The sequence below is a fragment of the Musa acuminata genome, chromosome BXJ2-3, assembly GCF_036884655.1.
Source record: "Musa acuminata AAA Group cultivar baxijiao chromosome BXJ2-3, Cavendish_Baxijiao_AAA, whole genome shotgun sequence".
Lineage (NCBI taxonomy): Eukaryota > Viridiplantae > Streptophyta > Magnoliopsida > Zingiberales > Musaceae > Musa > Musa acuminata.
In genome coordinates this window covers 12,251,914-12,272,450 of record NC_088340.1, presented here as the reverse complement: position 1 = coordinate 12,272,450, position 20,537 = coordinate 12,251,914, and the positions used below count along the sequence as shown (strand labels likewise).

General features: G+C 37.8%; 3 protein-coding genes across 4 annotated transcripts; 2 read left to right on the top strand and 1 right to left on the bottom strand.

The window, feature by feature from the left end:
* Window positions 1–2,423: 2,423 nt before the first annotated feature.
* On the top strand, window positions 2,424–4,212 carry LOC135606476 (transcription factor MYB41-like). The gene is made up of 4 exons (XM_065097507.1): window positions 2,424–2,451; window positions 2,554–2,826; window positions 2,906–3,580; window positions 3,662–4,212. Exons 2-4 carry the CDS (start codon window positions 2,564–2,566, stop codon window positions 3,690–3,692), a joined length of 969 nt encoding a protein of 322 aa, XP_064953579.1. The 5' UTR covers window positions 2,424–2,451; window positions 2,554–2,563; the 3' UTR covers window positions 3,693–4,212.
* Window positions 4,213–6,658: 2,446 nt separating this feature from the next.
* LOC135607412 (uncharacterized) lies at window positions 6,659–11,857 on the bottom strand. 2 transcript variants are annotated; one of them, XM_065099212.1, is made up of 11 exons: window positions 11,623–11,857; window positions 11,126–11,525; window positions 10,312–10,518; window positions 9,991–10,209; window positions 9,863–9,929; window positions 9,565–9,780; window positions 9,256–9,347; window positions 7,817–8,005; window positions 7,577–7,713; window positions 6,877–7,188; window positions 6,659–6,785 (listed from the first exon to the last, which is right to left on the bottom strand). In XM_065099212.1, the coding sequence occupies exons 1-10, from the start codon at window positions 11,736–11,738 to the stop codon at window positions 6,912–6,914; spliced, it is 1,920 nt and encodes a 639-aa protein (XP_064955284.1). In that variant the 5' UTR covers window positions 11,739–11,857; the 3' UTR covers window positions 6,659–6,785; window positions 6,877–6,911. The 2 variants fall into 2 exon arrangements, with proteins under 2 accessions (XP_064955284.1, XP_064955283.1); XM_065099211.1 differs by having other exon boundaries at window positions 6,659–7,188; window positions 11,623–11,856.
* A 2,406-nt stretch (window positions 11,858–14,263) lies between these two features.
* LOC135607411 (uncharacterized) lies at window positions 14,264–17,795 on the top strand. The gene is made up of 5 exons (XM_065099210.1): window positions 14,264–14,418; window positions 15,412–15,553; window positions 16,625–16,718; window positions 17,327–17,407; window positions 17,499–17,795. Exons 1-5 carry the CDS (start codon window positions 14,379–14,381, stop codon window positions 17,634–17,636), a joined length of 495 nt encoding a protein of 164 aa, XP_064955282.1. The 5' UTR covers window positions 14,264–14,378; the 3' UTR covers window positions 17,637–17,795.
* Window positions 17,796–20,537: the final 2,742 nt, after the last annotated feature.

The following is a 20,537-nucleotide window of genomic DNA, read 5'->3' as shown; positions in this document are numbered from 1 at the left end:
TTTAAAGAATAGACTAATTTCAATCAAGAGAGTCTTAACTTAATTAATCTTTTTAGTTAAGGAAGCATTAGTCCAAGTGCACCCCAAGACCAAAGGTTTCTTCCTGTTGATGAATTGATAGAAACCCAAGGGCCCATCGTAGAATAATGGTCAGTTGTGGTTTAGTAGTATACTATAATTTGAGTGGAAACCCCAAATCCAACAACTTATGCATGAAGAGAATCTAAGGCATGTTTGCAAAATTTAGCATGATGATGACGTCAATGTTGCTTGCTGCATTAGCATGATGAAGACTTTAATACACATTATATGTAACCTGTACCTGTACCTGTATATATTTATGCAACCACCTCCACAAGTGGCATATCTACTGTGAAACACTCATCCGATAGGGAGGTTAATCATGTGGATTGGTGACACAGGTTTTTGCTTCTATTCTGTGACATCATCTTCCCAAGAATGGCTATTTACTTACTTGATCTTTTCAGTTATTTTATGTCAACGTTATAGAGTTCAAAAGTTTGCATCTTTCTTGAGTTTATTTGCAGAAGCTGATGAACAAAACCAAACCTTCGATATTTGAAGAGAGTGTAGACTATTGAGATGTCACTGACGAGTGTTTTCATGGCTTGATGTGCGTGCTGGAGAGTGATGGAGAAAAGAAGAAGAGATGAGTGATGGATCAATTGATTAGTAGAAATTTAGATATATGGATCAAAATATTCTTAATGTCTGGAGATTCATATATGACCAAAACATAAAATGAATTCAAAGAGTATCATGCAAGTTAACTCCAACTACCTAACAAGAAGATTTCCCATTAAGTTATCCAAACATCTGAATCACTTTATAGTCACTATAGATTAATACATAGCATGTAAACAAACCTCCATAGATTTGATTATGTCACAGATACTTACAACCTTGTATCTGGTACATGAGCTGATGTTTTCCTTCACTGTGAATGGTCATGGATGAGGCAATGACACAATAAACTACATCGATAGGTCTCGTAGTTTGTCGTGCTCAACTAAATCTGTTGCAGATGATAACTATGTATCAGTACTCCAATCTCGTATGTTCTCTGGGACCTATATATATATATATACATATATATACATACATACATATATATATATACATACATACATACATATATATATATATATATATATATATATATATATATCCAATATTTAGCAGGAAATGAAGTCTCTCCCCAATGGATTTAGCAGGTGAACAGTTGAAATATAGGCGCCATTGATTGGGTAAGAAGAAGAAGAAGAAGAAGAAGAAGAAGAAGAAGAAGATCACAAAAAGCCTCCATGACCTCTGCTGTTGACTCTTAAAGGCATCATGCTCAATATTAGAGTGATTAGTGCAACTAACATGATGATGATTGGAAGTTTTCTTCAGAGAAGATACATAAAGTTGACATGGTCAAGGTGGTAAAGATGATGGATTGATTACTTGCATATATATATATATATATATATATATATATATATATATTAGGCCAACCCGAAATCATTCATTCTAATTCTAGTTCGAATCGTTGATTCGGTTTGACCGATTCAATTCTGATTCAAACCAAACCGTAATTGAATCTAAGTAGATTCTGGATAAGGCATGTTCGTTTCACGAAGAGAAAAGGAGATGTGTAAACTTACGAACGTTTCCCTGTTTATTATCGCTTATCGAATAACCTATTTCTTCATCCTCGAACAATTAAACTCCGCTGTGAAAACCTAATATCAGAATACCAGAAGAAGTAGCACAAAAACTACGAGATCATGCAATACTACAACTTGATCATGCCATCATCATCTTCATCCCTGAGGGAAATCCTTAGAAGACGATTGGGAATCCAATAAACAAGTTTTCGACAGTGCTGTGTCGTTGCAGTCGTCCTTCAAACCATGCATGTTTCTGTGGGCGAAACCACGCAGTTTTCCCCTGCTGCGGCCTCATGAGTCCCCAACTCGGGCCAATTAGGTGGCTTCTCTTCGTCTGGGTCCCACCGCTGCATGAGGAAGAAGAGAGGCTGTTCCTCTTGAAGCTATTTGACGATGGCACACTGGCGCAGATAAACCCTGTAGACTTGTTTCTGCTAAACTGCCAAAAGAAGCCCTACGTAGTTTAAGTAAGACTCACAGGAGGAGTCCGTAAAGAATCCCTCGCGTCGGAAGGGGCTTATATCGTTCGTACGTGAGATTATAGTAATATCCCTTTCTCAAAGCTTCCATTTGCAGGCTCTTTCCATGCTCCTCACGACGATAATTAAAGGCCATACATGAAAGACTGACCATCGTCAGTAGGGTTCCATTATAATATGTTGTTCTGGCTGCAAGACAAAACAAGATTAATCCCCCTCTATAAATATCCTGTGATCCCCAAAGCCAAAGCAAGCTCATACCCACACCACAACCCTTTTCGCCCTCCTACTCTCAGGTTACTTACTGTTCCTCTCAGCTCCATCTACCTAACATTCTGTAACCCTAAGGCGGATCCTTAACTGGTTTTGTTGTTGCTATTCTCTTTCCTTTTCCTCAGTGTGGGAAGCATGGGGAGGCCACCATGTTGCGATGAGCACGGCGTCAAGAAGGGCTCTTGGATGCCTGACGAGGATAAGAAGTTGACGGACTACATTCAGAAGCACGGCCAGGGGAACTGGCGGCGGCTGCCCAAGCTCGCCGGCCTCGACCGGTGCGGCAAAAGCTGCAGGCTGCGCTGGACAAACTACCTCCGCCCGGACATCAGGAGGGGGAAGTTCACAGACGAAGAGGAAAAGCTCATCATCCAACTCCACTCTGTTCTCGGCAACAAGTACGTCTTTCTTCTTGCACTCGTTTGGTCGCACTGGTTTGGGTCTTAAGCAATTCTCCATCGTCTTCTCCGACTGAAGGTGGTCGACCATCGCCACCCGTTTGCCCGGAAGGACCGACAACGAGATCAAGAACTTCTGGAACACCACTCTGAGGAAGAAGCTGCTGCAGATGGGCATCGACCCCGTGACGCATCAGCCAAGAACCGACCTCAGCCTGCTCTCCAGCTCGACGAGCCGTCTCGATAGTTCCCTTCAGCTACAAGTAGATGCTGCACGCTTGATCGAGTTGCATTTGGTGCAGAACCTCGTTCGGTTCCTTACCTGCAGTAGTCCCGCTCCAAATCTGGACCTCATCCGTCTCCTTGGATCAGCTGTTCCTAAGAACCACCACCAAGTGAACGATCTCTTCGCTTTGACCCCCCAGCTCTCGAGTCTCGTCAACGGATCACTCGGTCTTCCCAGTTTGGCGCCGGTGGGTCAACAAATCCTTTCCGTGAATGGTGGACAAACAGCTGCACCTTCATCTGCAGATGATTCAAGCTCGGAGAGTATGATGACGAGCAAAGACTGTGGTACAAACTCCGGTACGATCCCGGCATCAGTTACTGCACCTTCGTTGGTTTCATCTCTAGAGAACATGAGTAAGAACGAGACCATCTCTCTCGAGGGATCTACCAACACGCCCACCTCGCCACCCTTCGAGGCTTGGGATGCCCTAAACCTGGACGATTTTGGCTGGAAAGAAATCATAGAGTAAGAATCTATGTGTATACTTCATGCTTGCTTCAAATCTCTAGCTGATCTCAATTCTAATCATATTATCCGTCATCGCAGTCAAATGTGGCCATGGTTAAATGCACCATAGGAGCCACAGCTCAAGGGAAGCACCACTCGCGCAGGAAGAGACGTGGTGGTAGATGACTTTTGTGATGCAGAAAATACTGGTCGTGTACATCTTGTTTTTTGGGGTGTGTGTTGAGACTTGAGATTGTTTCATGTTATGTTCAGCTGGTAATAATAGTAGAAGAACACCCTCCTCCGGTCCTTTGTTTGAGGAGAGCTCACATCATGGAAATGAATGCCTGAAACATTTGATGAACCGTTTAACGTTTAACAATTAGGCAGCGGAGTAGGAGATGAGTAACGACGAAGAACAAAAAATGTATAAGACGAAAGAGACAGTGTCTGTGTGGAAGAAGACTGAGGTGTGGTCTCACATTGCAACCTCAGACTATGACAAAGAAGCAAGTGTCCTCTTCAGTCAGTTTCTCTGCAACAAATAGTCTTATGATTAGTTGCTCATTAGGTGGATGAACTCAGTCGCATCCATTCCTTGGGCAACAAGCCATCTTCACAAAGTGTACTCCTTCTTCTACGTCCGTCCTTATATATTTGCAGCAACTTTGACTCGGGAAAAAGGATGCTGAAAAGACGTCAGTGCTTATTAATTATGTGTATTTGGTTGTGCAGTATTCTATATAATCAATCATATATTGCAACCTTTATGTCCCACAAAGTATACTCATATGTATAGTAGTCGGACAATGGATCTACAAGAACCAACCATCTACCTAATCTCAGAAGAATACTTCGATTGGAAACCCAATTTAGATGAGTTAGGTAAACACCCGAAAAATGACAACGGAGAAAGTAGCCAACCTTGAAAATGATCACCGTTAGTTAGCTATGTACGTATCCCGATCTCACAACTCCTACACCATATACACATCAAAAAAATACATATCTCTTCAAGAAGCCACAAACTATGAACCTTAATACACTTTAACGACTCTGAATTCTTGATCTCTCAAGTACGCATTGAATGATATGGGGAATATTCATCTTCGAATGGAGCTCGACATGTGGCTGCCATGTCACCGTAAATGTTAAAGACTCAACGTATACAATACACCACATCAGCAAAATAATAATAATAAAATATTCTCTTATGGGGGAATATGGGAAGAGAAGAGAGTGTGCTTGTATTCATCCTTCTTTAATTTCTCATGGTGGAAGAAGGATTGACATGAATACAAATACATTTATTTTGAGATCTATCTCTCTTTTTCTCCTCTCATACCCATTTTGGAAATACTAAGTTTGAAGTTGGAGGGACAATCTCGAGAATCTCTCTCGATTTTGATCTTCATATAGGATAGGATGAAAATAGTTTAGATATTAGCTCTTTTGGCACAGGTCAAGCTTGATTGATCATCTACATTGGATAATGACACAAAGATATCTATACAAGGATTATATAACATTGTTAAGCCCTATCGATGCACAAAGGTAACAACAAATATTGGTCTTTAACTTTCGATAGGGCAATGATATCTCAACCCATCAACCCATGCCTCAAAACTTGAAGATCTTTGTTGAGAGGGACTTGAATGGTTCTTAAGGCAGGTAATCAATGATTGGCCCCACTCGGGTAGCATAGGGCACTGTTTAGGCCCTGGAATAATGTTGGGCTATATTCTCTCTTTGCAACTTATCATGTGTCGTTGACTTCTCTATATGGGTGTGTGTTTTATAACATATTTAAAATGTCCATTGAGGGTTTAAAAAATATATATATTTTTAAATATAAATTAGTGATTGATAAATCTTTTTTAAATCATATTTAACTTAGATATTACATTTCAAATGCTCTTTTAACATTTGTAGGATACTAATATAATTTTTGAAAATTTCAAAGTATGGATCATACACTTTTCTTTGTAAGATTATACACATTTATTTATTTATTTTACTTATTAATTTGTGTATTTAATTTCAAAAAAAATATTAGAAAGATAAATTTATTATATAATATTCAATGAATCTTTGAGATAGATATAATTTTATCAAATAAAACTGACATCGATAAATATTTAAAATATAATTTTAATCTAATCATTTGTTAAACACTCAAAATGTTCTATAATTTCATATTTACAAAGTTTCTTTATCAAAATGCACATTAAAAAATAGAAATATGTTCTTAAACGCAGTTACCAACTGATGATATGTTTTCTTTCATTAGATATCTTAATCATACATAATCAAACATTAATCCTTAAGTCTCCATAACCTTGTCATTCCTCACCAACTAATTGATGCCACGTGTTTTCTTTGAGTAGACATCTTAATCATACTTCATAATTATGTTATTAGTTGAATTAGTGGGTCAATCGATCCAATCATATGTTTAATGAAACTTTTAAAATTATGTTAAAGTATAAAATATACATATAATAACATCATAAGAGAATATATATATATATATATATATATATATATATATAATGTTCTTTTTATAATAAAAAAAATATATATATATTTAAAGATACAAATATCTCTGATAAAGAAATAAATAATTCGACACGTTGGTCGAATCATTCTTGTACGTCAACGTCGACTCGTTGGTAATCTTGAGCACCTAAATCACCTTAACATGTCGATCTAATATCAGGATAAAAAGTTTTATGTGACACCCCATTGCTCGATGCACTAATTTTCAAGTTCACTATACTTTCTGAGTCTTCCAAGCACAAGTCTCTAACATAGTTTTTATATTATCTCCCTTCGAGTTTTCATGGTCTCCCGACATCTGACTTGGTTCTAAACTCGAGCAGGATTTTAGTGGCTCCAAACCTTTGACGACAACCTACGCAATCTACAGTAACAAATACTGACAACGATGTTTAGGCAAGAAAAAGTATTACACAAAACGCATACAAAGAAAAGAGGAGCCAAAGATGATGAAGTGAAAACAGAGCATTACAAGCTGAGTGTTGTATACCGCTCAAGACAAATCGGTGAGACAAATACACATCGGTACATCAAGGCTTCTTACCAATCTGCACAACTCATCATATCCATTTCTAAAGTAACAACAAGTTTTACATAAGTTTTTGAAAGAGAAGGGCCTCGAAGATCCAAGCCCTTGCAATTTTGTGTTCCCAACATCCGTTAGCTGCTACGAAATGAGACTTGATTCACACATATGAAATGATATGATTGAACATTCGTTCAAGTCCCACTTTCAGCTGATGCAAATTACTAACCAAAAGATTGGATGTCTTTTGCATGTTTTGTCTCATCAGCTCCCATTAGCATCTGACAGATGGCATTCTTGGGCATTTGAAGATACGATCCTATCAGCATCATCGGTGCCAGTCTCGGACGGCACAATCCCTTCCGCAAACACAAACTGGTTGGTGACACCAAGGAAATCGGCAAGCTGCATTACAGCAGATTGAGAAATAGCACTCTCTGGATTGACCGAGTCTGGTAAATGAGGTAGGCATTCAGGGAGGAATTCCTCCTGATGCCTTGTTGGCGCATAAAGTGCAAGAACAGCCTCGCAAAAAATGAATCTGCAACAATAAACACAAAGCCAAACAAAGAAATGTCACCTTATTAATTAACAACAGATAAATTATAAATTTCTATGCACCATAAGTATGAGAAAATAATGACATAAACATGCAGCACACAGTCATCAGAATGCAAAATTGAGTCAAATAAATAACAATTATTTTTCTTTAGGCAACTAGTGGTCTCTGAGTTATACAGAATCACTGGGATTTTAGGTTTCAGACGACACTAGCAAAAAGGAGACTAATGGTCAATAAATGTGCATAATTATGGCCAGAATCCAACAGAGTTGATAGGTCATTTTTCTTGAAGCAGATGCCAATAGTATATCAAAGTATGAAATCATTGACATATTTAATGTTTGATTTCCACAATCCAAAAGGTGACCTGAGTAGAAGCCGCCTCAAAAATGGGTCACCCAAGACTTCAATCCAAACTGGATGTAGCCCATTTGATGTTATTAATGTTCTTTCCCATTCATTCAATGAAAATGACAGTAATTTCTCAGCCTTGTCATATTTATCCTGAAACAATTGCAATTCTTAGCGTCAAAGCAATAAAAACAAGTTGCTAAGAAGTGAAAAACAAAATATGAGCATAAAGAAACAAGAAGACTAAATGACATACCCTATCAAAATTCATGCCAGAAATACCAATCAAGAAGCAGAAAGCTTGCACTGGTGCTGTGAGGAACATAGTGAATTGGCTCCCATTTTGAAAACGAGCATACTCACTAGAAGATGTCAACGGCGGAGGTCTAGAACTTGGAGAAAGAAGTATAGCTGTTGTTTCTCCTTTCTCAGCTCCATGTATAACCTGTATAAAATGTTGTCATAAATATAAAAAAAAAAGCACCATCCAAGGCAAAGGATGGTAGAGTAACAAACACTTCAGTCCAGGACCATAAGACACACTGAAAAACTAGATTTGGATAAATTTTACAATTTAACTTTGTTACTCTTTGAACACCACAGATGTAGATGGCATGAATTAAATGGGAACTTCTAGTTTTTTGTTGATCGAAACAGATTTTGTAATCTATACCGGTTATTTATGAGCAAGAAAGCATGAGAAATATCCTTCTATGTTAAACATGTGAAAAGGATATTAAAGAATCACTCATGCAAAGATGAAGAACACTACAAATAACAAATTTTTCCTTTTTTTCTTTATTCAGACCCATGAAATGTCACAGGAAGGCCAAAAACTTTTCTAAGACCAAACTTTATCTTTGTCCCGGCTTCAGCAAAAGTTTTACGATTGAACCTATCACATTTGTATTAACCTGCCAAAAGCATCCTATAAGAACATTTTCAAAAAATAAAATGTAGAAATTTGATTAAATATGATTTAATCGATTGTAAATATGTGGTAATCACCAATGCAAACAACTGTTCTAGAATATGTTTTAGTTGAAATCGGAGCTTGTAAAATTAAGGCGAGTAATTAATAGAATTTTCTTGTTACCAATGAGTTCGGTTTGGCTAATAGTTGTGAATTATAATTTATAATATTATGCAGCAGTGAAAAAGCATGTTCAACGATAAGTACTTACATGAGACCTCACTCTTCATGTATGACTGAAGGAACATTGAACCTCATAATTGCATATCAAGAGTAAACACAAAGTTATGCAATGACTAAGCTGAACTATAATCAAAGAGACACATTAAACAAACAAACTGAAGTCTTAATCAACTAGGTTATCATGAAAAATTCATTCAAATGCAGCAGTTATTAGTTGTCTTTCATATCTGATTGGCATTCCTCGATATTTCAATTAAACTGATAAGGTTAAAAGTTTTTCCTATGTAAAACAATAATATTGCAATTTCCTAATGTCACAGTATTTTATGCTTTTTATCCACATGCACCTCATATTTCTATCTGTAGCAATTAATTCCTGAATTTTAGTGATATATTTGCAATTCATTTTGTAAGAACAGAAAGATAACATAACACTTCATTTAACTAAAATAGAAAATTATGTGTGCATTTTTTATGTCCAGGCACTAGTCTTCCGAGTCCCAGAATGTCAAAGAGAACATTTGAGCTGACAACCCTGCCTTGAATGCTTGGCTTTTGTCGCTGTCAATCACCAGAAAAATTGGTTTTCTTGTAAATGGAATCAAATCGCAAGGGTAAATGAAGTTTGAACCTGAGAAAAAGAGAAAAAAAAAAAGTTGTTGATACTAAGTACGGTAACAAGTCTCAAGACAATTATAAGAACACAATACTGCCAGCAATTTTGATTATCAAGGTGTAGTTGCATAAGGTGAATGAGCATTTTGTGTGCAATTATGTCATTCCTGTAGATAGATCTGATGACTAAATAAACAACTGTTGGTGTGTCAAATAAAGACACGAAAAGGTACCTCCATTTCCACGAGAACCAAACCACAAACAACCCTGTTGGTCAGAACCAACAATGTGGCTCTCCTTGTTCCGAATGGATGTATGGGTAGGTCTGCCATGTGGGGGTCTCACCAGGGAGGACAACTCAAGATTATTAAAGTTCTCTCCAATCTTCTCAGCAGCATCCAATGAAATTTCAGAAGTTAATGATACAGGATTACTTAGTGCAGGTCCTCCTGCAATATTTTAAGATGAAACAAATTAGCTGTCTTTCATAACATGTGAAACTATGATTTCATAATGGAATTACAGTTTAACCTGCAGTTGAGAGGTATATTAACATGATCCCATCAGGAGGGAGCTCTTCACAAATTGTCGAAAGGACCTGCACAGAAGGTATTGGTGAAGAAGAAGATGCAAATGTGGGATAGCACCGATAAACTCACCATAAGAAAATGTGTAACAGAAGGCCGATATAAAATCAGCTTTCTTGGATTAGGCGGCAATGTATGATCTCTAATATCCTGCAATAGATTGACACGATTAGTCCCGGTTCCAAAATGACTATTGTCAGCACCACTCCTCATTGAGAATGAACCAGATGGTTCCCACTCCAGGCACTGAAGCATCCTGAAAGTATCCAGAGTCAGCTCTGTAAACTTGACCTGGCCACATAAAGCACATTAGCCATTACTGTTTCTAAAATATTTCAAGAGTGTAACATGACACTTGAAGGAGGATTAACAGGAAATATAAGCACAATTTACCTCATTGTTATGATAGCTGCTCAGGATCACGTCACGTAAAACCAGATTCCTCTTGGTGTAGCTAGAAGCCACTATAGGAAGTGACTCTGGATGCACATCAAAGAGAAAGCTATATCTTAAAGGCCTCATGTTCATGAATGGTGTATCAACTTTTAGAAACCTGACTATTTCCTGAACCACATGCTTCCACTCTTTGAATTCTGTTTCCTGCGTTTTACAAAGAACACAATACAGAATATTATCGACTGATTATTGTGATATTTGAGCAACCAAAGAAATTCCTTTACTTGTTGCATTATAACCAAAATTTTGTTGTTTGAGAACAATCAGAACATCAAGGCCTAGTTCCGAATATCTAAGACCTATAAGACACTTTATTAAGATCACCAGTTGCTTCAATAAAATTGACAACTGATGAGTTTTAGATCCTAACAGATTCACCAGAAAGAAGAAAGTTTCCTCGAAATAATAGATTCAACATTAGAAGAATCAGATGGCCATATATCTAACCTTAATGACGAAGTTAGCTTTCTCAAAGCAATAGAAGGCTCAACTTAAGAAGAATCATGGGGCCTTACTTATATCCGATCCTTATGATTAAAGCAACACGTGATCCATATGATCTTACCATGAGATGTGATGTTTATGGCAACTTCACTTTGAAATATTTGATGATTTTAAGCAATTAAGAAGAACTCGATCATATCCATTCTAAACCAACAAAAAAAATCAAGAATGATCACATTCACAATGTGTCTACTTATACCAATCAATGTTTCGCAATCGGAACATTCTTTTGTTAATCAAGGCCTACCTGAAAGCTCTTCTTGCACTCATCCACCATTGACTTGAGCAACACGACCAGTTTGGCGATCATCTCCCGCCGCCCGAGCACGAGGCAGACGATGAGGAACCGTGCGAGGAACCTCAGCTGCTTGTTGGCGAGAGCCATGTCCTGCTGCGCCGGGCTTCCGCTGCTGTCCCGGAAGTACTCACGGCTGAGGATGGCCTCGTAGAAGATGTAGGCCTCGGCGAGGTAGGACGAGTCGCTCGTCCGCTGGTACTGTCCGTAGTAGAGCTGGGCGATCCTAGCGGCGATCTCACCGATCTCCCACCGCCGGAGCCCCGCCTCCACCAGCTTCTGGCGGTGCTCCTGCTGCAGTTTCCAGAGCTGGGTATAGATCTTGAACGCCTTGTGGAGATCCGCATCGTTCCTGAAACGATTCAAGAAGGAAATAAGGATTGGGGATCGAGGAGTCCACCGGAGGCCACGAAGGAGAAGCAGGAAGGGGTCGAGGGGATTTGGCTCACCGATTCCGGCCGTAGATGGGGAGATCGCGAACCCTAGAGAACTTGCGGTCGGCCTTGTCGAGCAGAGACCAGAAGAGCTCGGTGATGGGGATGTTGTTGCTGTTGATCGGCGCCATCTTCGTGGCGTGTGTCGAAAGGGTTTCCGTTCGAGTGTGGGAGGTTTTGGCCTTGAGGCGATCAAGCCATGCCCACTCCCGCGAGGAAGACGACGACGCCGAATGGAGGAAGGATCAGAAAAGAAGAGCGAGTTTCTTTACTTTTATACCCTTGCAGAACTTGGAAATAGCATTCAAAATATTAATTTGAATTTTAATATGCACATAAACATCAAATATTTTGCTTTCATATTTAAAAAATATATATTTTCTTTGAGTAATCCCTCAACTCCAATTTTTTTTTTTTCCGCATAGACTTAAAAGTTTGTTTCTCGTTTTAATCCCATTAAAGTATTCACCATATTTAACACCGTATATTTTTTATTTTAGTCTTCAAAACAAGATTTCATCTCATAATTAGAACAATATTTAAATGGATATGAATTAATTATTGTAATGATGACAATGATAACAACAATAAATTATAATTATCTCTTGATTTGATTTATTACAATTCCGGGACAAATTTGGCACATGCATGCAAAGCTTCAAAATATTATACTTGTTATTTCTTAAAAACTTGCATGTATTAATATTTGAAGGTTGCGTATCTGTCACACTAATCTAACGTTGAGCGTGTAAAATTCTGATACATCAAAGTTTTCACACCTCAAGAATATTTGTCTTGCTTAGCTTAGATTGAGGGCTTAGAACCTTGCGAGATTGTTACGATGTCAAAACTGCAAATCTGGTCTCACCATTATCAACGTCGATCGAATGAACTGGCAGATGGTTGACATCTGTCTAGTTAATGCTGCAAGACAGAAATAAGCTTGAAATCGACACACTACGTTTGTATGAGTAGTGTATCATCTAAAGGTAGCGATTTTGGAAAACCACTATAAAAAAGTTTGCATCGATATGTCCTAACACAATATGAACTCGAAGAGTATTCAACATGTTGACTTAAACATTAGAAGAATATTATTGGGAGTGCCTTGACGTAATTTTATAGGATTTAGATTAACAGAATGAATTTTGAGAGCTTAAATACCGAGTCAAGAAAAGAATTAGGTTATATACGAATTCAGCTTTCACCTTACACAATCAAAATATGACTTAATATGTGCTAACCAACTTAGTAAAATTTTCGATATATTATTTGTTACTATCAGAGTTGGTTATCTAACACTAAAAATATGCCAAACATGATTAGTCTGACGTGTGAGTCAAGGAAAGAAATAGAATTCTAATGGGTTGAATTCTTTATATATATATATATAATTCTTAATTAACATCTTAACTTTTAAAAATTCTTATAGAGCATTTTTTTTTAAATGATGATATTAATCTTATCAGGCATCACCTTCACCCAGCATCATTGGCCTCACTAGACTCATTATCCCGTTAAACCTACTCCTGCATGCCTCGCCCTCATTGTGCTCGATCATGACCGGTAGCCCCTGTTGTCCTAACAAACCTCTCCTGTTGACAACCGGGGCGAGATATATAGTAACATGTTCAACATGCATTAGTGAAGCTCCACAGAAGGAGAAATGGGTTTAATGGGATAGAAGAGACAAATTAGAGTGATAAGGGCTAAGCAATCGCTTATGCTACAGGTGAGAATGACAAGAGAGCAATGAGGTATACAAAAGCATGGGCTGAAGTACAAGATAAAGACGATGATGGGTCCAATAGAGATAGAGGCAAAATGATATTCTCACGCACCAACAAATACTCTACAAATTTTTTTAAAAATTGCAATGCTCTTAAAAAAATTCTCAGATTTCTTTCCAGAATGTACCTATTCAAAAGTGCATTAGAAACTCATATTTATATTAGTGCATGGAATATATTTTTTTTCTAGTTCTTATTAACGTGGTAATGGGCATTTTTATAAAAAAATATTTTTAATATTATTATATGATATTTTGATTTTCCTAGGTCGATGACGATTCAAATCTAATTATAGTTTTTTTTTTCAAATATGTCAAATCCACTTATTGAGACCTTAGAAAACTACATAACCAATAATTTTTTTTTAATTGTTATATGATTTAATTTAATAACTTATCTAAATAGGAATGATGATATACTTTAAGGCGTTTGTAGTGCAATAAATAATCGTAAGAATTAGAGACATGCCCATCAGATATTCGAGATGGCTACGCGAGCTATCCACTTATAATTGTTTGTATAATTATGTACAAGACGTCATAAAGCTGTTAATGATTCATCCATCAGTTCAAATGTCCAGTATTGAGGTATTGTCGATGTGTACAACATGACATGTGTAATCTTTCTGTATTAAATATAAATGTATTTATTTATTTTGGCATACTAATATCATCAAATCTGCTACCGACAATAGCATCAAACACTTGTTAAACCGCATGTGTTATTGGTATCATCGAGGCAGCTGCGCGATCAAATTTATTATGCCCATTTTGTTTCCTACAAAGACCAATAAAAAACCCATCAAGGATAAACCATAGACCCTTTAGATACCATCAGACGGTCTCAATCACATCATGGCGTTTTCCGGGCCAATCCTCATCAAGGGTATTTTCGGAATGGTGGATTCAACACCAGCTTCCCCCTTGTGAAAGGGTCACAAAGGCCAGCCGTGCGCACTTCCCCCGTCTCTTCCCCCTTCCTATGGCGACGGCTACCTCCTTCGCGACTCCCTCCCTAACCGGTGAGCCCCGAGTTCTTTATTCGATTTCATTTCTGTGCATATTGTGCGGCGTCTGCCCAGTTGATTTTTATGGTTCCTCGGGTCGATTCCGTTTGGGTTCCGAAAAGCTAGGGTTTCTCGATCGATTGGTGCGTATTTTGATTTTTCTTTGGGTAGATATCGTTGTTGATTCTTCGAGCGTGGCGATGTGGCGTGAGATCTAGCTCTCCCGCTTATATTTTCTGGCGTCGTAGTGCTGATGCTTGATATCTCGTTGGTTCATCTCTGGAATGTGTTCCAGTTTTATACGGTGCTTTGATTTTTTAGCCTGTTTGTTGTTCTCAGATTGTGAATCTCGGCATCGCAAGAATATCTTTTATTGATTTGACCCCAGCATTTCGTCAATTTTTGTTGATCTTTTTTCTGTGGTGGGTTTATTGCTTTAAGTTCTGAATGTTTGACCCGAGTTGGGCACACAACAGAACTTCATGTTAAAGAAGTAATTAAATGGGAAATGATTTTGAGAAGCTGTAAATTTTCCTACAATACATTTTTCGTTTCCAGTGTAGACTTCATCTTATAAGGATGATAAAATCTGATGAATTGATTGTCTTTGAAAAAAGTGGATTCATACACATCATAACGTTACTTTTTGTGAACCCGCCATATATATATATATATATATATATGTATGTATATATATATGTATGTATATATATATGTATGTATATATATATGTATGTATATATATATATACATATAAATACGTATATGATTATATATAACTATTTATATTATTTGTTTTAGCTTCTGTTTATTCCCAAAACTTAAGCTACGTCACTCAGTCTTTCCTATTCATCATATTCAGTATTATCATCTCTCTATAACTAACCTGAACAACATTGACATCATATTGACAACATACGTTTTGTTACATGGAGTTGAATTATGGATAGATTAGCATATAAATATCTGCTTGAAGTTGATTATGCTATGCTTTTCTCTTTTCCTTAGGTGGTATAGCGCAGTCGAAGAAATCTGGCCTACAGAATGAGAAGCTCAAATCTTTAAGTGTGTATCATTCTCATTTGGCTGTTCCTAAGAAATCGAACCTGCAAGATAACCGCCCAAATTTGTTTGTCCGTGCTGAGTACAGGTGATTATTGTTTACTGATGTTTATGATATCATGTCTCAAATATTTTTTTTCTTTTAGTTTTTCCTTGGTTGAGGGTGGGGAATGGGGTGAAATTGGGTGGAGTGAAAAAAATAATTCTATCTACTGCATTTCAAAGTTCCTTTTATCTATAGGATTTCTTTATGTAGTTCCGATACATTAACTAGGGATGCATGGTTTCCTGGTTTCCTTGATAGCCGAAGAGAGTTAAAGAAATAATTGTAGCTGCTGTATTTCAAAGTTCCTTTTATCTATAGCTAGGATTTCTTTATGTAGTTCTGATACATTAACCAGGCAAGCATGGTTTCCTGGTTTCCTTGATAGCCAAAGAGAGTTCAGTCTTCTTTTCTAATTTTACAGATTATCAGTAGCATCAGAATATGTCTTGTTCACATTCTTGGCACTGTAATATACTGACAATTAGTGCTTCTAGGCTGCTGTTAGACTAATTTTATTGAATTTAGTATTTTGGATGGCATGTCAAATTCTCATCCAGTGAGAACAAGCACACAGAACTCAATGCATTTATTATGGTTGTCTAGTGTTGGTCTTACCATTCTTTAGTTTTATTATTAGTGTTTTGAAAGGATAAGGCCTAGTCTGCAGGTCTGATTCAAGTGGAGTTCAGCTCAACAGTTCAGTGAAATTTTCTTCTTGATTGATTTTTTGCAACATCAATTAATAACCTATTGGTTTTTGCTTCTTCTGGTATTTGTTATTATTGATCTTTTTAATTGCAAGATACATTTCTTGCATTATTGGACATGTGATCCTTGTTATTGTATAGGTCACCGGAGATTGGAATAATTTATACTGTGTCCTGACAATACACACTTGAAGTTCAATCACAATATTTTTTTGGACTTTGTGTAACTCAGTTTCAGCATGTGCCTTATTTAATCATTGTTGCATGCATGATATGTACCCGTCATTTTTATCTTCATGTTGAAATCATAGAGATATGGTTTTAATTTCTGTTTTTAACTTATGTTTTTCAGTCCAGTTGTTTTCGATCTCTTACAATAGCATGAACTTTTTTTATTTACATGCAGTGATGGTTCAAGAGGTGGAGGTGGTGATTTTGTTGCAGGTTTTCTTTTAGGAGGAGCTATTTTTGGAACACTGGCTTATGTATTTGCTCCGCAGGTGATGAATCTTTTTGCAGAACAGATTATACATTTTTCACTTATCATGTGAAAAGCACTCTGGATTCAGTGCTAGCTTATGCTTTTCACTGCTTCTGCTTGTTATATTTTGCTAGCTGGAACTTGTTTTCTTGTTTTCGTCTCCAAAGATACTAATGCAACTTTTAGATTTGCTAGTTCTTAGATTGTCTTCCTTTGGAATTAACACCGGTACATGGAATAATTATTGATGTGATAGATTAATGTTTTTGTTACAACCTAGGTTAACATCAGATAGGCAAAGTAAAATATAACTACAAAATCCTCTCCATCAGAATCTTGTTTATAGCATTGAGTAGCTACCTATATCCTAAAGAAATAAACCATTCTCTGCATTTCTGGAACAGATGATGGTATTTCTATGCATGTAAGATGCATAAAACTATGGGTTGTTTCCTTAGACCTTCTGTAGAACTACTAGGTTATTCATTTTTTTCAGGTTCCTTAACTTCATGTGCTTTATTCTTTTATATTCTTTGTTAACATTGTTGTTACGTTTTCTTGCCACTAAATTTAACTTCCTCAGTATTGTGAGTTCCTGAAAATGTGGCTTCTTTTTGGCTTTTGCAGATAAGGAGATCATTGTTGAATGAAAATGAGTCTGGATTTCAGAAGGCCAAGCGACCAATTTATTATGACGATGGGTTAGAGGTGATAAATAAATTGACTAGCAAGCAACCATATGAGTTTGATATATATTCATCGACTTCTCTAATGGTATGAATTTGAATTTTGATAGCAGAAAACTCGTCAAACACTGAATTCAAAGATCAGCCAGCTGAACAATGCAATCGACAACATCTCCTCTCGTCTACGAGGGAGGAACAATGTGGTCACCGAATTTGTTGATGCCGACTCTGAAGTGGAATCTGCCATGTAGGATTTCCTGTTGTTCGGTCTTTGACTAAGCTTTAAAGATGTAGTTGCAACATAACTTTTACAACCCATGGCTACATGTATTTTTACCCTATTCATCTTGTTTTTTGGTTCACATTCACTTGGATTTAGTTTTTGAACTAGAATTGTTGGGTTTCTTTTAGCTTGAGTCGTCTCTCTCGTTATAGTTATAGTTGCAGGTAACGCAGTATCCTCTCAATCTCTTGAACATTCCATTCATAATTCTCATGCAGAATATTTTATATTTTCATGCTCCTTCGATATGAGAAAACCCTTCTACTCTTATATTAAAATCATAATTCTTTAAAAAGTTTAATCAATTTTGCTTTCTCATCGTTCTTAGATAACATATACTTAGAGAATCTTATGAGAAGATTTTAAAAATCTTCGTATAAATAATGTATCTAAATTTTTAGTTAAAAATGATGGTTGTTAGTTTTAAATTGTAAGTATGGTAGTTTTTCCTATGAGGTTTTAATTGTCTAGATGTATAAGCTACCAAGTCCTTAACGTTTAAGTCCTTAAAGTAATCACCAGGGAGTATTAGTTATTTTTTTTTTTTCAGTTTTTGAAAATTTTGTTGACATTTGTCGGCCCAAATGAATGAAAATTTCGTTGACATTTGTGTCCCAAATGATTTCAGATTATTTTATATCAATTTGATAATGGTGTTGTTATTTTTAAATTTTTTTATAAATCTTTTATAATATTTAATCAAACTTAAGAAGATTATAATATCTAAAATATTAGAAGGTCACGTTAGGTATATCTTTTTAAGAACAATAGATATACTAACATAAAAAATTATATGATCGATAAACATAATATTATTGAATTAAAAATTATATATATTTAATTTGACATATAATTTCTTTTATCATAAGACTTTCAAAATTATACTGAGATGGTGTTTATGTTTTGTCATATTTTTGGAGTTAGATCAAAATATTATCGATGAAGGTGATTATAAATTTATTATGATTATAAATTTATTAGGATAAGGGTGGAACACTCCGGAGATCCGTAGTTGTGTATTTGTGAGTATAAAAGATATTATTAAGAATTCATAATTATCATATAAGTAATTTTCTATATAACTCTTTCTAATTTTTTATATAACTTTTTCTCATATTTACGATGCTTATATCTCAAAATCAATCTTCCGGTGTATCTAATTATTTTGAAGTTGATATGTTAAGGATCTTTTTATTTTCTAAGTTTTTGAATAATATTTATTGAGTCTGTTTAGCTTAGAGTCGATTAGAGATTTATTTAATATTTATTTATTATTAAATATCCAAGTCCTAGTGGATTCTAGGTGGAACTCTATAAATAATGATGTAATCGTTTCTTTTCGACTAACAATGAAATATTATTAAATCTTTTGACAAATCCTAGGAGGTCGATCCTCTCGAAGTCATCAAGGAGGTCGATCCTCTCGAAGTGATCATCCATTTTCTCCCCTTTCTTCTATGATAAAATCATAGGGTCTTATCATTTGGTATCCGAGTAACGATTCTCGACGTTCTCGCTGTAGTTATCATCCGAAAAAAAAAAGAGAGAAAGAAGAAGAAGTCGTAGCATGCTTCCCCTGCTTCTGGCCAGCCCACCCGCCATTGCTGCTCTTCGGCCAACGACCACCATCGTCCCGCTTCCTGGCCAGAGGCCACCGTCGTTCGTTGCCTCCCACCCGAGCCACCACCGCTGTCAGGAGATGATGCTGCTAGCGTCCCATCTCGCCACAGCCCCGCTCCCCTTCACCACCACCGCCGCTACAGGGCAACTTGTTCTCCACCGTCGCCGCTGCTCCCTGGCCACCAACCTTCCCCTCTTCAGCACCGCGCCCCTGCTTCAGCCCACACCCCTACTTCCATTCTTCCCCACCGCCGCAGCAAGGCAACTCCTTCTCCACTGCCGTCGTTGCTTCCCGGCCGCTCGACCACCGCCGCTGCTCCCCGGCTAACGACCTTCCCTCCTCGTTGGCCCATCTCGCTCGGCCACTACCGTTGCTACCTGGTTGCTCGACCACCGTCGCTGTAGGGCAACCCGTTCTCCATCGCCATCACTGCTCCCCGGCCACCAACCTCCCCCTCTCCAGCACTGTCGCTGCTTCTCGGACAGGGTGACTCACCTCCCCACCGCCACCCCTGCTTCAGCCCGCACCCCTGCTTCCCTTCTTCCCCACCGTCGCTGCAAGGCAACTCCTTATCTACCACCGCCGTTGTTTCCCGGCCGCTCGACCATCGCTGTCGCTGCTTCCCGGCCTCTCGACCACCGCTGCCGCTGCTCCCTAGCCAGCGACCTTCCCTCCTCACTGCCCCATCTCGCTCGAGCAAGAAGGGCCACGACCGCTACTTCACAGCCAGCAGACCACCCCTCTCGTGCTTCTATCATCGGCGACGTTGCCCCCAGCCGCGACCCTTGCTGCTTCCTCCTTAACCACTACCGCCGTTACCCCTAGCCGCGACCCTCGCTGCTTCCTCCTCAACCACTACCACCGTTGCTCCTCGGCCAGTGACCTTTCCTCCTCATATCCTTACGCTGCCCTACCTCAACTCTAGCAGCGCACGCACCATCGATTCCCCTTCTTAATCCCGGCCGCTTCAACACCACATCCCTCCTCACGGAGATAGAAACATGGCAGCAACTCTTCCTCCTCGCAGTGACTGTAGCACTACCCTCGATGTTCTGTCACGAACAAACTTCGAAACAGGATGTTTGATGTAATGCTTATGTATATCCATGTCTTTTGATATGTTCATGCTTTGCACAGCATGTAGAGGGACGGCCGAAGGCTTAATAGTCCCATTTTAGTTGAGTTTGGTGGCTGCTTTAGGCTTGTAAATAAAGGTTGTGTCATGTGGACACTTGTGAGAGATTTTTG

Excerpts from the sequence above, each read along its gene's own strand:
- LOC135607412 (XM_065099212.1), bottom strand. The coding sequence starts at position 11,738 with ATGGCGCCGATCAACAGCAACAACATCCCCATCACCGAGCTCTTCTGG. Across the intron at positions 11,526-11,622 it reads CCCATCTACGGCCGGAATCG|GAACGATGCGGATCTCCACA; the intron begins GTGAGCCAAATC and ends GAATCGTTTCAG. Across the intron at positions 8,006-9,255 it reads ACAAAAGCCAAGCATTCAAG|GTTATACATGGAGCTGAGAA; the intron begins GCAGGGTTGTCA and ends CATTTTATACAG.
- LOC135606476 (XM_065097507.1), top strand. The coding sequence starts at position 2,564 with ATGGGGAGGCCACCATGTTGCGATGAGCACGGCGTCAAGAAGGGCTCT. Across the intron at positions 2,827-2,905 it reads CACTCTGTTCTCGGCAACAA|GTGGTCGACCATCGCCACCC; the intron begins GTACGTCTTTCT and ends CTCCGACTGAAG. Across the intron at positions 3,581-3,661 it reads GGCTGGAAAGAAATCATAGA|TCAAATGTGGCCATGGTTAA; the intron begins GTAAGAATCTAT and ends CCGTCATCGCAG.
- LOC135607411 (XM_065099210.1), top strand. The coding sequence starts at position 14,379 with ATGGCGACGGCTACCTCCTTCGCGACTCCCTCCCTAACCG. Across the intron at positions 14,419-15,411 it reads CGCGACTCCCTCCCTAACCG|GTGGTATAGCGCAGTCGAAG; the intron begins GTGAGCCCCGAG and ends TCTTTTCCTTAG. Across the intron at positions 16,719-17,326 it reads CTTATGTATTTGCTCCGCAG|ATAAGGAGATCATTGTTGAA; the intron begins GTGATGAATCTT and ends TGGCTTTTGCAG.